The 14,857-nt window shown below is 33.7% G+C and overlaps 1 protein-coding gene across 2 annotated transcripts; it reads left to right on the top strand.

Moving 5' to 3' along the window:
• Positions 1–1,341: 1,341 nt before the first annotated feature.
• On the top strand, positions 1,342–8,488 carry LOC139891423 (cyclin-dependent kinase F-4-like). Of its 2 annotated transcripts, XM_071874394.1 has the most exons (17): positions 1,348–1,582; positions 2,211–2,607; positions 2,708–3,206; positions 3,295–3,373; positions 5,490–5,558; positions 5,655–5,883; positions 5,982–6,084; positions 6,191–6,243; positions 6,337–6,403; positions 6,505–6,613; positions 6,709–6,774; positions 6,874–6,942; positions 7,040–7,106; positions 7,189–7,314; positions 7,729–7,760; positions 7,853–7,934; positions 8,147–8,488. In XM_071874394.1, exons 3-17 carry the CDS (start codon positions 3,199–3,201, stop codon positions 8,305–8,307), a joined length of 1,320 nt encoding a protein of 439 aa, XP_071730495.1. In that variant the 5' UTR covers positions 1,348–1,582; positions 2,211–2,607; positions 2,708–3,198; the 3' UTR covers positions 8,308–8,488. The 2 variants fall into 2 exon arrangements, with proteins under 2 accessions (XP_071730494.1, XP_071730495.1); XM_071874393.1 differs by having other exon boundaries at positions 1,342–1,582; positions 5,490–5,883.
• The last annotated feature ends 6,369 nt before the right edge of the window (positions 8,489–14,857 follow it).

The following is a 14,857-nucleotide window of genomic DNA, read 5'->3' as shown; positions in this document are numbered from 1 at the left end:
TGTATAGAAGTCATATTTGCTTGACTGATTGTGCAGAGTTTTGCTTTTCCATCATACGCAATTATGTTTAAAGAAACATTTTATAGATTATGCTCATTCAATTTCGCAAGGATTTCACGAGGTTGCATATAATTACTTGACAAATTTGCGTTAAACAAAAGTCATCGTTAGTCAATTGCAATATATATGCATAACATATCATATATATTATACATTGATGCTTACTTACTAGATCTATCATCTCTATCAACCAAACATCATTTTTTTTTTAATAATGTGCTACCATTTCAAGTTTACAGTCAAATTTCTATAGATTGTGTACATTTTAGAGGGCCGATTCACTTATGGATACATCGTCACACACACATAAATATAATCTTGACTAAATAATCATTTTTTGTTTTAGATTTTTTGATGTCGTAACTTTAAAATGAGAATGTGCCTTCATTTTCACTAATTCAGTCAACTCTTCACAGCTATTAAACAATTGAAATTAAGAAGCTATTTAGTGTGAATATGATAACATAATGTGATTTAGAACAACATTATGAAATATTATACTTGATCGATAGAAAAATCTGACACACTTGACATATCTTGTAATTTACTTACAAACGTATGAATCGATATTAACTTTGAATGTTATATAAACCATTAACTACAAAATCTTCTTATATAACGGTCATAGTTTTAGTTTTTGCTTTAGTTATGGTAAATATTTCAACTTTTGCTTCAGTGACGTCAAATAGTTTTAGCTTCTTAGTCCGTCACATAATTTTATTATCTTCTTTGTCACGTCAAATAATTTTAGTTAGACTTGTTGCCACGTCAAATAATTTCAACTTTTGTTTTAGTTACGTCAAATAATTTTAGTTTTCGAGTCTGTCACGTCAAATAATTTCAGTTTTGTCGAGTTCTCTCTCTTTTTGTGTGGGTGATGGTGAGAACACTATTTAGTAGTTGTTGTCGGCTTTCTTTTCATTCTTTGCCGTATGTTGTCTAGTTCTAGCTTTGTTTTTGTATAGGTGTTTGTTGAGTTTTGTTTTGTTTTGTTTAGCGTTCAAGGTGGATGGTGTAGTTTTTTTTCGTTGTTTTCAGGCCTCGCTTTGCCTTTCTCTTTGATTCCATTTTTCATTTCGTTAAGTTTTCATTTATTGGACAAAGTGTTTCTTTTTATTGAAGTTTTTTTTTTATTTTTCCGGAAAAATAATCTATGAATACTGTCTTTAAAATGCATTAATCAGGCTACAAATGAGGTTTTACAATCTGCATATTGTATGTATTGTGTGCGCCGTCCACCAAAAACCAAACGAAAATAAATAAATTAGGTCTTATCACAATTCGGTCGTGTACCCATCCAATCATCTCCACGTCACATATACGTACAACCACGTGTATCTATATATATTCACATGGCTGTCCACCTTTGACGACTATAATTAGGTTTTTTCATCATCAAACAATCAAAACAATCGTCAATTTCACACAACAACAGGTTAATTAATCTGTAGGTGAGAGGTTTCTTCTCATCTTTCTCCAATTTCATCAGCTCTGGATTTAGGTTATACCGTTTACCCTACAGGTATCATTCGATTAAATACCTTTTTTTTTTTAACATCATGATTTCAATCGGATACGATCGAATTTGTTTCCATTGATTACAGACAGTGATTCGATTGTGTAGGTCTGGTTTGCTAGGGTTTCTATTGTTTATTCAATTTGTGATTTGTATGTATTTGGTATGGAATTTGTGTATTGTGTTCTGCAGCTGAGATATCGTTGAATCTTCTTTTATTTGGGTTTATAATTAGGTTTTTGAGGGGTTATTGAGATTGACTGAATATATTGTATCTATGACGATATGGATTCATTTGTAACTGGAGATATGATTATGAATTTATGATTGAGAGATTGACTTACATATATGGTAATTTATATCTTGTAATCAAGTGCTGATTATTTATGGATATATTTTCTAAAATAATTACAGAAATCAGGATTTTGTCATTTAGGTTTGATATATAGAATGATGATGATGATTTTGTAGTTAAGTATATTAGAATTTTGATGCTATTTTCTAATTAAATAGATGATGTAGGTGCACATTTATGAATTATTAGTTTGCATCCTGTTGGTCCTCGCCTAGTTAGGTTATAAAGCTTCTGTATGTTATCGTAAATTTTGGCTAAACTAATATAATCTATTGTCAGATTGTAAAGGTTTTGAATCCTTCTAAAACATGGAGCAAGCGTGCCCTTGGTCAGATTGTTTCGAGACTCCGTTTCTTGCCTTCCAAAAAGTACTCGATTGGCATTTTCTCATCCCCGGATGTTTCCTTCTTTTTTCTTTTCATAACTTTAACTGCACATAGTGAGTATCCTCTATACAAGTAATCAAGTAGGTGGAATGCAAGTTTTTATGAGATAGGTGTTGGATCGTTTAGTGAACATTAACAAGTTGATTTACTGCATAAGCAAGATCTGTGGTGGATTATACTTGTGTAACTAAGAAGTGTCCATCTTGTTTTTACTGATGTTTTTTACCGATAACACCAATGCCTTGCCAAAACAATAGTCACTATACAATTTTTCAAGACCATCTGCGCAGGTGAGTTTCTATATTTTCTTGTATGTTTTTTTAGTTATCGTTGTATACGTTTGCACTATCTCATAGAGTTCTAACACTTAGTTATGCTCTCTTAATGCAGGGATGAACTTTGCACTTTAAGGATGAATGTTGCGTACACCGTTAATTATTAGATGATTTTTTTTTAAGCAAAAACTTGCCCTTTTCTTATGGGTACCAGTTAGATATACAAAAAATAAATAAAAAATTATATTGTCTGAAGATTTTGCAACGCGATCCATAGAGTAAAGGAGATATTATCCTTGGTCTGAGTTGGTATCTGGAGGCTTTCTATCTGGATGCAGTTTTTTCGCTCGTATAAGCATCAAAATGTCCTACAATTCTCAGTTCTCTTTGCTTATAATGCATATAAAATGTCTGGGCATCAAAAGCATACTTCTATTCTGCCCAGGCAATCAAGAAGTTTGAGTTTGGGTCTAGCTAAAACATCCTGAGTGATAGTTTATATTATAGAGTTCCTTTAGGTTTTTATACATCTAGTCCGTTTTCTTTTTGATGTGTGTGTCTTTTCGTCGTAAATAAGGTGTGTTACAGACGGTTTCAATTACAAAAATGGAAAGGTGAGTTGACTTGTTTTTCATTTTTATGTCTGATTTAGTATATAAATGATATGAGATCATAATCAAGCCATTAATTATGTCTTTTTAGGTACACGGTAATTAAAGAAATTGGCAATGGAAGCTTTGGGGTTGTCTGGCGAGCATTAAATAAGGAGAATGGTGAAGTGGTAAGCTTTTGATGTCATTGATGTTAAAGCTAAGGGGTATAAAATACTATTAAATTTTACAACGAAATACTATTAAATACGATACAATTTTACACAAGATATTTATTTATTTATAGAATGGATATACCTAAACCTTGCTACAACACTTATAGGCAGTGTACCTAATCGTACAGTAGTGTAGTTTTTAGTAAGTCCGGTTCGTTCCACAGGGAAATCTTTTAAACAAAGCTAAACGCTATATTAGTTTTAATTTATAAAAAATACAAATATATATAAGTAATATTATTATTAAAAAGGGGAGTTTTTACCGTTTAATGACCGGTTTGTCGATTTTAAAACTTTAGTCGCAGTTAAAACCTAATGTAAAATATTAAATAAATAAAAAGACTTAATTTAAAGCGTAAAGTAAATAACGATAATGAAATTGCGATAAATAAAAGTGCGATGAAATAAAATTACGATAATTAAAAAGTGCGATAATTGAAAGTGCAATTAAATACAATGACAATAAATAAAAATGTGATAATTAAAAGTGCAATTAAATATGAAAATAAATGAATTATGCTTATTTAAACTTCCATAATCATGATGTTTGACGTGTTGATTTTAGTTTTATGCCCATGGGTTAATTGTCCTTTGTCCTGGATTATTTAATATGTCCGTCTAGTTTTTGTCCATAACAGTCCATCAGTCATAAATATAAAGTGCGAGTGTCCTCGTCAAATTATCCTTATACCCGAAGTCAAATATTCCAACTAATTGGGGACTTAAACTGTAACAAGGTCTTAATACTTTGTTTAATAATTACACCAGGATATCGACTGCGTGTAATCCAAAGTTTTAATATTTTGTTATCAATTATGCCAAGTGTCCTTGTACATAATTTCACCCTTGTTTTAATAAGTCCATAGACTATTAATCCATTCCCGTGTCCGGTTAAATGAACGATTATTCGTACATATAAATATCCCGCCCATCGTGTCCGATTGAGTGTATATGGTTATTTATAGGTACGTCCAATTGTAAATCTTTATATTAAAATTAACAAACTATCATTTAGTTAAACAAATATAAAGCCCATTAATAGCCCATAGTCTAATTTCCACAAGTGTCGTTCTTTTGTCCAAACCCTAATTATGGTACAAAACCCAATTTTAGTATTTTTAGCCCAACATCATGATTACTTCGTTTTAAATAAGCATAATAATAACTTAGCTACGAGACATTAAATTAAAAAGGCTGAACATAACTTACAATGATTAAAAATAGCGTAGCGTTACACGGACAGAATTTCGACTTACACCCTTACAATATGCTCTAACATACCCTTATTATTAGAATTAAAATTAAAATTAAAATTAAAATTATATATATATATATATATATATATATATATATATATATATATATATATATATATATATATATATATATATATATATATCGTATGATATAGATAGAGAGATGGATTGATATTTAAAATGATCAAAATGCGTTGCCTTTTATAGGCAGATTTGGATTTGAGTGCTCCGCGAGTCGCGGTCAATTTCCCCTTCAAACTCCGCGAGTCGCGGAGTTTGAATTTCCAGCTCACTCCAATTTGGATCTTAGCTTTGCCGACATAATATATATAAAAATATAAAATATAAATAATTAATATAATTATTTATATATTATATTATATTCTTGTGCATAGTAGACTTATAATTTTTGGTCCGTTACGTGCGTTGAGAGTTGACTCATGTCCTGGTTCCGGATTTTCGAACGTCCTTGCGTACTATTTTATATCGTGTACTTTGCGTTTTGCGTCTTATACTCTTGTCATTTTTAGACGTTTCTCATCATTAATTTGAACCTTTTTGATTGTATCTTGTACTTTTTAGCTTTTTGGACCTTTGTGTCTTCAATTTGTCGAATCTGTCTTTTGTCTTCACCTTTTAATATTTAAACGAATATCACTTGTAAATAGAACAATTGCAACTAAAATCTTGTCTTTCTTGAGGAATAATGCTATGAAATATGTGTTCGTTTTTAGCATTATCAGTCATTAAACATATAAGACAAGTCAGATGTACCAGGGAATGTGTTCCTCAAAGGTGAATTATTGTCTTTGCAGGTCGCGATTAAGAAAATTAAGAAGAAATATTATTCATGGGAAGAATGCATAAATTTAAGAGAAGTCAAGGTAACATCACCTTTTCTCTCACTCACTCGCTTATTAAAGATTCTTTTTTTTTTTAATTCATTATATTATTTATATTATATTTGTTTTTCTTGGCAGTCTCTTTGTAAGATGAATCATCCAAATATTGTGAAGCTGAAGGAAGTCATTAGAGAAAATGATATCTTATACTTTGTGTTCGAGTACATGGAATGCAGTCTTTACCAACTAATGAAAGATAGACTGAAGCTTTTCTTGGAAACTGAAATTAGAAACTGGTGCTTTCAAGTGTTTCAAGGTCTTGCATATATGCATCAGCGCGGTTACTTTCATCGTGACCTTAAGCCAGGTGATTATCTTACATGTGCAACTTAAAATTCTAATGGACATGCGCTCGGTTATATAATGTATGTTCATTTTTCTGAATTCTTGTATATTATGTGGCAGAGAACTTTCTTGTAACCAAAGATGTAATAAAGTTAGCTGATTTTGGTCTTGCTCGTGAGATTGTTTCCCAACCACCGTACACTGAGTATGTTTCAACACGCTGGTAAGTGGTCTTTGTATAATGTAGTTTATACAAATATAGTACTTAAAAATGTCTTCATTATCGGCTAACACACCTTATGCCTGTAACTGAAATGTGATTTTTGTAGGTATCGTGCCCCTGAGGTTCTTCTCCAGTCACCAACGTATGGTTCTGCAGTTGGTGAGTGTGTGAATCATGTATGTTAGTTTTTAAAGATGTATAGAACAACATTATTTGGAAATTGATTTATATAAATCCTTTTTTTAATGACAGATATGTGGGCAATGGGAGCAATCATGTCTGAATTGTTTAGTCTACGACCACTGTTTCCAGGTTCAAGGTGTGTATCAATTATTCCATCACTGTATTACATTATGAACACAACTATTTTGACCAACATATTTTATGCTAATATTTTTGTTTCTTTATTTGTATTTGTAGTGAGGCGGATGAAATTTATAAAATTTGCAGTGTGATAGGTAGTCCAACAAAAGACTCATGGGCTGAGGGTCTTGAGCTTGCAAGTAATATCAATTATCAGTTTCCAAAGGTTGGTTTCTTCTACCTTGCAATCATGTAAACCTAAACAATTCATTTTTTAACTGGAATTTTTAAATATATGTGTCTTGTAATTTCTTTTTGCAGCTTGCTGGCGTAAATCTATCTGCATTGGTACCATCTGCAAGCAAGGAGGCAGTTAATCTGATTACTGTAAGCCCGAATTTCTACACGCAAATGATAATTTTTCAAATAATTGCACAACTGTTGTTATCTGAAAAAAAATGTTAATTGAATTGTTGTTCTATGTAGTCACTATGTTCTTGGGATCCATGTAAGAGGCCAACAGCTTTAGAAGTTCTTCAGCATCCTTTCTTTCAGGTAGAAATCCCCAAATTACGCAACATTTTCTAGAATTATTATGTTTAAAATGTAATAATTAAAGATCACTGAATTTGTTGTTTAATAAAATTGACAGAGCTGTTACTATGTTCCGCCATCACTTCGCCCTAAATCTCTCATTCCTAGGACGTCTCCTCCATCGGGTTTGTTTATTTTTTTGACACTTTTGTCATTTAGTGTTCTGTTGAAATTTCAACTTTGTATTAAATGCTCAAGTGTTTGCAGCTGCATTAAGTGGGAGAAGGGTTGTGGAGCCCAAGTGTGTCAAGAAACATCCCGGGTCATTGCCAAACTCGAAGCCAACAAGCAATATTAGTTTATCTGCCAACAAGCATGCATCTATAAGCTCAGGTAATGTGTCAACGATAAGCGTGACTGATGCATGTTATGACTTATGATCAACTTATGAATGTTGATCTGGGTTGTGTTTAACTCTAATGGGTCACACGGGTTAATAAAAATTATACAGTAGTAAAATAGGGAATGGGCAATTATACTGAAATTGTTTAGAGTGTATTTATAATGCTTAAAGCATCCTATAATAGTATTAAAGAATTTTACTGTAATAACTTAGAATTTTATGAAGGTAGCCGTAATTTTATTTGACTAATTTTGTTTTTTTTTTTTTTTCTGCGTACGAAGTGTTCCAATCAAATTGCCCCGTAATTTTGCTGTCGTCATCTCTACTTGTTATATATCCTCAGATTTTAATGGGCATAGTTTGTCTTTGTTTATTCTCATATTCTGCTTTTTATTTTGTTACAGGTGTGCAACGCAGGTTGGAAATGAATCGACAGGTGTGTGGGATTAATAATTAATTCTTGAACTACATTCATTGGCCTTATGCTTATATTTCTCTAATCTTTAATCTTCTTATGTTGTTTTTCAGGACGGAGTGAATGAAAAGGTGCTTAAGAACTCCGTGAGACAACCAAAATACCAACCTCAACCTCCAATTAAAAACAATTCAAGTAAGATTACATTCATTTGGCTTGTACCGTGACAAACATATGGTCAATATTTCTTATAGTTATCTAATGCCATAAAAACTCTAATAATTTATTCTAAACCTTATAAAATGAATTTCCTAATTTTTTGTTGAATTCGGTGCGTCTTGTTCATAATCGCGTATGTATGACCATCAATGATCACTAATGCTGAAAAACATTTGTTGATGTACCAGGAGGTGTGTATATGTGTAAGGGAAGAGGCATGAGTGAAACAGCTGAAAAGTTTGGAAATATGTCCATTAGTGGAAGAGGTGCACCCAAGCAGTACGGTGTTGGAAGGTCAGACCTGTTTGTTGGAAGGTCTCAAGGCTATAGCAGTACGGTGGCAGGATGAAATCATTATTATACCTCCTCTTGTGTATTCTAAACATATACGTAACACCGTTTCGAGTATTTGCTGTTCAAATACTTTTTCATTTCATGTGTGAAAAAGTCAACTTTAATGTCTGTTTTAGGAAAACTGTTGCTTGTGACTAATGGATAGCATAATAATAATGTTATTTGCCATTTTAGTAGTATTGCCTGCATCTTTGTGACTTTTCAAGTTATTTTATTCACCCACTTTGAACTATAAATTTCCTTTCCCTCAACAATATTTCATAAATACATAACCATAAAGGAGTCTGATGGTTTTTCAAACCCAAACCTTCTTGATCTTTTCCCTCCCTTAAGGCAGCCATTGCCTCCCTACTACTTAATTCACCCTTACTAGTTTCGAGCCGTAATATTGTTTGTTTTTAGTTGTAAGCTTTAGGTATTTGTTTAGATGTGGCTAGGTTATCGTTTTTTTCTTTACACGGCTTAGTCTCCGTCTAGTCTTTGTTTAGTTTGAGGCTCGGTGGTTGATAGTGATTCTTTTGTTTTCACATTATTTAGTTTCGATCCTCTAAGCTTTTGTACTGTATGTTTCGGTGGAGAACGTTTCCTTTTGGAAAGCGTTCTCGTTTCAATACTAGTTTGCTTTTTATTTTTTTTGGCAAAAAAAAAAAAAAAAAAAAAAAAAAAAAATAATTCACCCTTACACAACATAAAGCCTTCAACATTCTTTCTGTAAGTTTATTATTAAAATGTCACTAGAAGGTGAATATAGCTAAGCCACAAGTTGTAATTTACCAGCACATTATTTTTTTTTTTTTTTTTTTTTTAGCAAAAATAACGAAAACTTTTATAAGAAACGAAAAACATTTTCAAACAGAAAATGAATTCAATGAGAGATACAAGAAAGAAACACTGATGACGCTCGTGCCTAGATAGCGGCTACACAAAAGAACTATGTATACCGAACTTCATTTAACCTAAACTGATTCAAAACCTAACCCACTTACAAATACAAACAAACAAATTCAAAGAGCGACGAAACCAAAATAAAGGTACAATTCATAAACCCGAATAGACGAACTCAAATATCTTTTATGAACACTCCGAATTTTCTCATTTCGGCGCCTTGAACCAATTTCACTTTTCGCCTTGAACCAATTTACCAGCATATATGCTAATTTATATATATTCTTAATAAATAACTCCCGTGACTCGATTGGGGAGTTGTTTGGGAAGTGTTGACTGATCAAGAAAATTCAATCGTGGCACTTTTGTCGCTTTGCTTTTGTCACCTTTAAATCGCATTCCAATGCTTTGGATGCGGTTCGTTCTTTGAATGGGTCAAAAGATATCGGATTCCCTATCTTCGTTGGTTGGCCACTTTCGCAGAAGTGGGCTCGGTTTTTGCCCGTAGGGAATTGCGTTTCAAGCTGCTTGTAACTCGGTAGTTAATCGTATGGTTAATGAGACTAAGGACCGGCATCTTGTTGGTCGACTCTCAACCACTATATAAAGGTAGGTTAAAAGTTTTTGTTTGAATGTCATGCTCTCGTGTTGAATTCGTGTATGTTGATTACGTTTGCGTGTGTGGTTATTTGTTCGGATGCGAAGAACTACACAAGGCAAGTTCAGTCGTGAGGTATTCTTGGGTTGAAGTCCGTGATATTCCAGCACTTTATGCTTCGTATGATAACGTCAAGAATGCAATAGGTTTTGTGGGAGTGGTCTTGAAGGTTGCCAACATTTCAGCTCAATTAAAGAATGTTGCAGTCTTTTATGCATTTGTTGAGACATCATATGCGTGAAGCACATTCACGAAATGGTCGATGCCGGGCTTAAATCGTCCTCGAATGGTGGATTGGGAATTGGGAGCCTTAAAGGCTTCAACTATGCATTAATTTTAAAATGGATATGGAGGTTTATTTCTCATCATAGGGGTATTTAGGTTAATGTGATTGAGTCAATATATGGTAGTTCTGGTGGCATGTATGATTTCAATAATCATAATCAACGAGTGTGGTCCACTATGTTGATAATGTTTAAAACTGCGCAAGAAAAAGGTATGGTTCCAAAACATCCTATTCGTTACAAGGTGGAAAACGGGCAGAATATTCGTCTACGGAAAGATGTTTGGATAGGTGATGGCCATTATGCACCCAATTTAATAGGTTATTTTACTTCGAATTAAACCCAGTTTGTGTCATAGCGGATAGGTGAAATGATGGTGCTTGGTTGTAGTAGTGGCTTCGAAATGTGAGAGGTCGAAGTGAGTCCCTGTTCTCCGATCTAAATCAAAGGCTATCTCATGTTAGGCTTTCAAATTAAGCTGATGCAAGACTGTGGATTATTTGTTCAAATGGAACTTATTCTATTGCGGAAACAAGAAAAGCAATCGACAATGTCATTTTACCTTCGTTATAACCGTGAACAAGATGGGTCAATATTCTTTTGAGAAAAGTAACTATTTTCATTTGGCGAGTGCCTGTCGATAGGCTTCCGACAAGGTTCAACCTCGTCAATCGGGGGTGTAGATATTGGGATGTTGGGTGTTCAATTTGCAATCATGGTTTGGACGATATAAATCATGTTTTATTTTCATGCGTTTTGGCTAGAGAAATATGGAGGAAATTTAAAAATTTGGACAGGAATCGATTTCATTAGTTTCACATCATGGTCGGCCTAGCTATCATGGCTCGACCAGTGAACGCTAATGGGGGCTCCAAAATACAGTTATATATGATTGTTGCATCAATGTTTTGGGTAGTTTGGAGTTTTAGAAGTGGAGTTATCTTTTCGGATCATCGGGTGAAGAAACATGAAATATTTGATTCAATTAGAAATTTTTCTTATGATTGGTTAGTTAGTAGAAGCAAGGATGGAATTTTATGGAATGATTGACCATCAAGGCCATTGTAATATTGTTATTTCCATTTTGCCTCTAGTTTCTTGCTAGAGGCCTTCATAAAGTTTGCTGTTAAAAAAAGATCGAGGATTAAAGTGCAATTTTTAGGGACCAGTTGTGTAACTTTTAAGAGGGACATAGGGTGCAATTTTAAAGACTTTTGAGGCATATAATTAAACAACTCCTCTAGCAACCTATTAACATAACATACAAATATACATTACTCACTAACATTCTTCTAATAACACTTCTTCGCTACAAATAGGAGGTGTGACTTCCTTCCATACAATCCTTCTCACTAAACGACATTAAGATGTCTACATATCGTAGTATCAAGAGGTTGCTTTTGTATTTCTCTTTCTACAAAGTTTGTTGATGCAAATTTTAAAAATGATAAATCAAGAACTCGCACATGTGATGCAACAAGATGTTCTTCATATATTCTATTTGAGGTTGGTATTGTTCTTTGATAATGGTTTTGATATGTGCAAAATTCATTGCAAATAAACTCAAATACACTCATTAGAATCAAGAAATATCACGTTGGGAATTTCAACAATCAATTTGTTTAACGGATACAAATTGTGACCCCGATCTTACGGATATTTCAATTCCAGCGAATGATGAATCTATATCTTCAATCCGATTAATTCTTTTCAAACTAATAATTAATGGAATGAAATTCTATTTAAATAGAAGAAACTAAATTCTATTATCTTGTTTTTCTACTAATCAAACACAAAAACATAATTTCTATAATCGAACTCACAAGATTAAATTTTAGGCATAGAAATTAATTAAGTATACAAATACAGTGAAAAACAACAAATTCAGCAACGTAATATACTTCGTAGTATCTACGAAAACATCTAACTCCAACTTAAATCTCAAATGTCAATTCACATCTCAACAAATATCTATGAAAACATCAACTCCATCCTATCAAGAAACAAGAGAGAAAATATAGCAAACGTTATTTCTGTCATTCTCAATGTGTTCATACTAGTTAAATCCTTTAACATGGATTCCCAAAAGATTTACGCAAGAAAAGGCAGCATGATGTGAAAAACAAGCATGTACCAATTCGGGAGCATTGTATGTCACCAATTCTGGTTGCAATCAGAAGCCCAATCATATCAAATACAGTTTCAATGATTTTTCTTATATTCCTTTATACAAAAGAAAGAAAAACTTATAATGCATCACTAAAATTACTTTAATACAACCCATTAGTACAAATAATGCAAAATTTTTATTTTAATACTAGAACTTAGTGGCAATTTCATCAACCTCTAATGATTCAAATTCTAAATCTTCAATGTTAACATTATCAAAAAAAAAAAAAAAAAAAAAAAATCAAATGGTATGGATATAGCATCATCAATTGTTGATGCAGTCAATTCAATAAAGAAATTGAATTGATTGCAACCAACAACTTTGCTGATAAAGAAATTGAATTGATTGCAACCAACAACTTTGCTGAGTTGTATCCATAATATATGAAATTTTTGCTAATTTTTGCTAATTTTTGCTAGTGTTTCTTGTTGGAAAATTACGGTCTCATTAATTCCTACCACCCAGCCCAACAATAATAGTAGAGAAATAAAAACAATACACAACACAAGATAAAACGTGAAAACTTAAAAACAGGAGAAAAACCACCGGCCCCCAAAGAGAGAAATACACTATATCACAAATTGTTACAATGATATAGACGACTCTCTTAAGCCAACTAACTCTCTAAAATATTTAACTAATACAACTCTCAAACAAAGGTAAGAAAGAAATAATTAAATACTTAAAGTGTATTGATTGGTGCAAAGTGGAATGAAGACTTAGCCCTCCTTTTATAACCAAGTCACCTACCTCCAACTTTCTCCTCCCACCTATGTGGGATAACATCCTTCACAAAGTAACCATGTCAATTTTTTTCTATCAAAAAATAAAATCAACAAATCTCCACCTTTTTGATAGAAAAAGATAACAATACTTTAACATTAGAAGGATAGCCGATATAGATGCTTCTTCGACGACAACTTCAAGATCCTCATCTTCATGCCGATGACATTATCTCCCAAGAGACAAAACTTGCATCTTTACCGAACATTGTCTAAATCGACAATCATTGTCATCACAGACGATCATAACTCTTAACAAGAATTATCATACTCCACCATTAAGAGTATAGCACTTAGAATATCACATTCCAAGCATTTCACCTCGGCACATATTGTTGAACAACCAGCTGAAACTTTATGGTGCAACTTCCCTGTTTGGCTTTCCCGAAAGTCCCATCAGCTACAACATCAGTTTCCACCACACAACCTGCATCAACGCCAAACCAATGCCCATGTGTAATTGTGGAACCGCTAACGAACATCCCTTTCCACGGTGGCGCGGACACACCATGAGGATGGTGTGACTTCAGAGGAATTCGTCACTCTCCGTAACAACGGAGACATCACTAGCGCCTTTAGAGCCATTTACCGAATTAGCTCCACCTGGACAATTAACCCTTACATGCCCAGTCTTCCCGTACCTCCAGCATACCAGATTCTTCACAGAGTTTCTCTTTCGCCTATCCGAACACAACACTATCGTATCTCCTGATGACGAGACCCCGTTACCTTCCAGTCTTTTCTCTTCGGATAGAAGCTTGCTAGTAACATCTTCAAACTTCAGAGTTTTCTTCCCATACATCAAAATAGGTTTCATGTGTTCATAAGACGATGACAAAGATAATATCAACCTCAAAGCTTTATCTTCATCATCCACTTTAACTCCAATAGCTTCAAGTTCTGAAATAATACCATTCAAAATGCTCAGATGATCTGAAATCTTTGAACCCCCATCCATACGCAAAGTATGAAATTTTTCTTTAAGACACAACCGATTTGAGATGCCCTTGCCCTGGTATAACTGCTCTAGTTTAACCCAAAGCTCTTTTGCCGTTGACAACCCGTGCACATTTGCAAGCACTTTCTTTGCAAGACACAAACGAATCGCACTTACTGCCCTCAAATCCATATCATCCCATTCTTCTTCATCGAACTTACTGCTAAAATCATTGCTAGGAACAAGGGTGGGTTTACCCTTCAAAGCCTTGTGTAAACCAGACTGAATCAACACATCCTTGACTTGAACCTGTCATAAGCCAAAATTGATCCTCCCATCAAATTTCTCAACATCAAACCTCGTTGGACTGAACTTCGACATCATATTCGTATCCTATAAACAACACTTTCTCTTATTTTGCTCACGCTTCGACTGGCCGACGGATGTAGTGGAGTGGCGCACAGGATTCGTTAAATTGGAAAATCCAACACCCGGTCCACTACAAATTCTAGACACCACTTACTCCGAATCAGAAAAAATATTGTCTAACCAGATACCCTATATAATCAATAGAACTCGTTTCTGATGTGGACGATCCACTCCCGTGGCAACCACAGAGCATACTCCGACTCCTATAACCGAGACCCCCGTCAAACCTGACGCTCTGATACCAGTTGTTGAGAAATTACGGTCTCACTAATTCCCACCACCCAGCCCAACAATAATAGTAGAGAAATAAGAACAATACACAACACAAGATTTAACGTGGAAACTCCAAAACAGGAGAAAAACCACCGGCCCCCAAAGAGAGAAATACACTATATCACAA

The sequence above is a fragment of the Rutidosis leptorrhynchoides genome, chromosome 2, assembly GCF_046630445.1.
Source record: "Rutidosis leptorrhynchoides isolate AG116_Rl617_1_P2 chromosome 2, CSIRO_AGI_Rlap_v1, whole genome shotgun sequence".
In the NCBI taxonomy this organism is placed as follows: domain Eukaryota; kingdom Viridiplantae; phylum Streptophyta; class Magnoliopsida; order Asterales; family Asteraceae; genus Rutidosis; species Rutidosis leptorrhynchoides.
The sequence above is the reverse complement of the archived record's forward strand: the minus strand, read 5'-3'. Positions and strand labels throughout refer to the sequence as shown.

Coding starts and splice junctions, on each gene's coding strand:
- LOC139891423 (XM_071874393.1), top strand. Junction 5,884..5,981: donor TCATCGTGACCTTAAGCCAG/GTGATTATCTTA, acceptor ATTATGTGGCAG/AGAACTTTCTTGTAACCAAA. Junction 6,775..6,873: donor AGGCAGTTAATCTGATTACT/GTAAGCCCGAAT, acceptor TGTTCTATGTAG/TCACTATGTTCTTGGGATCC.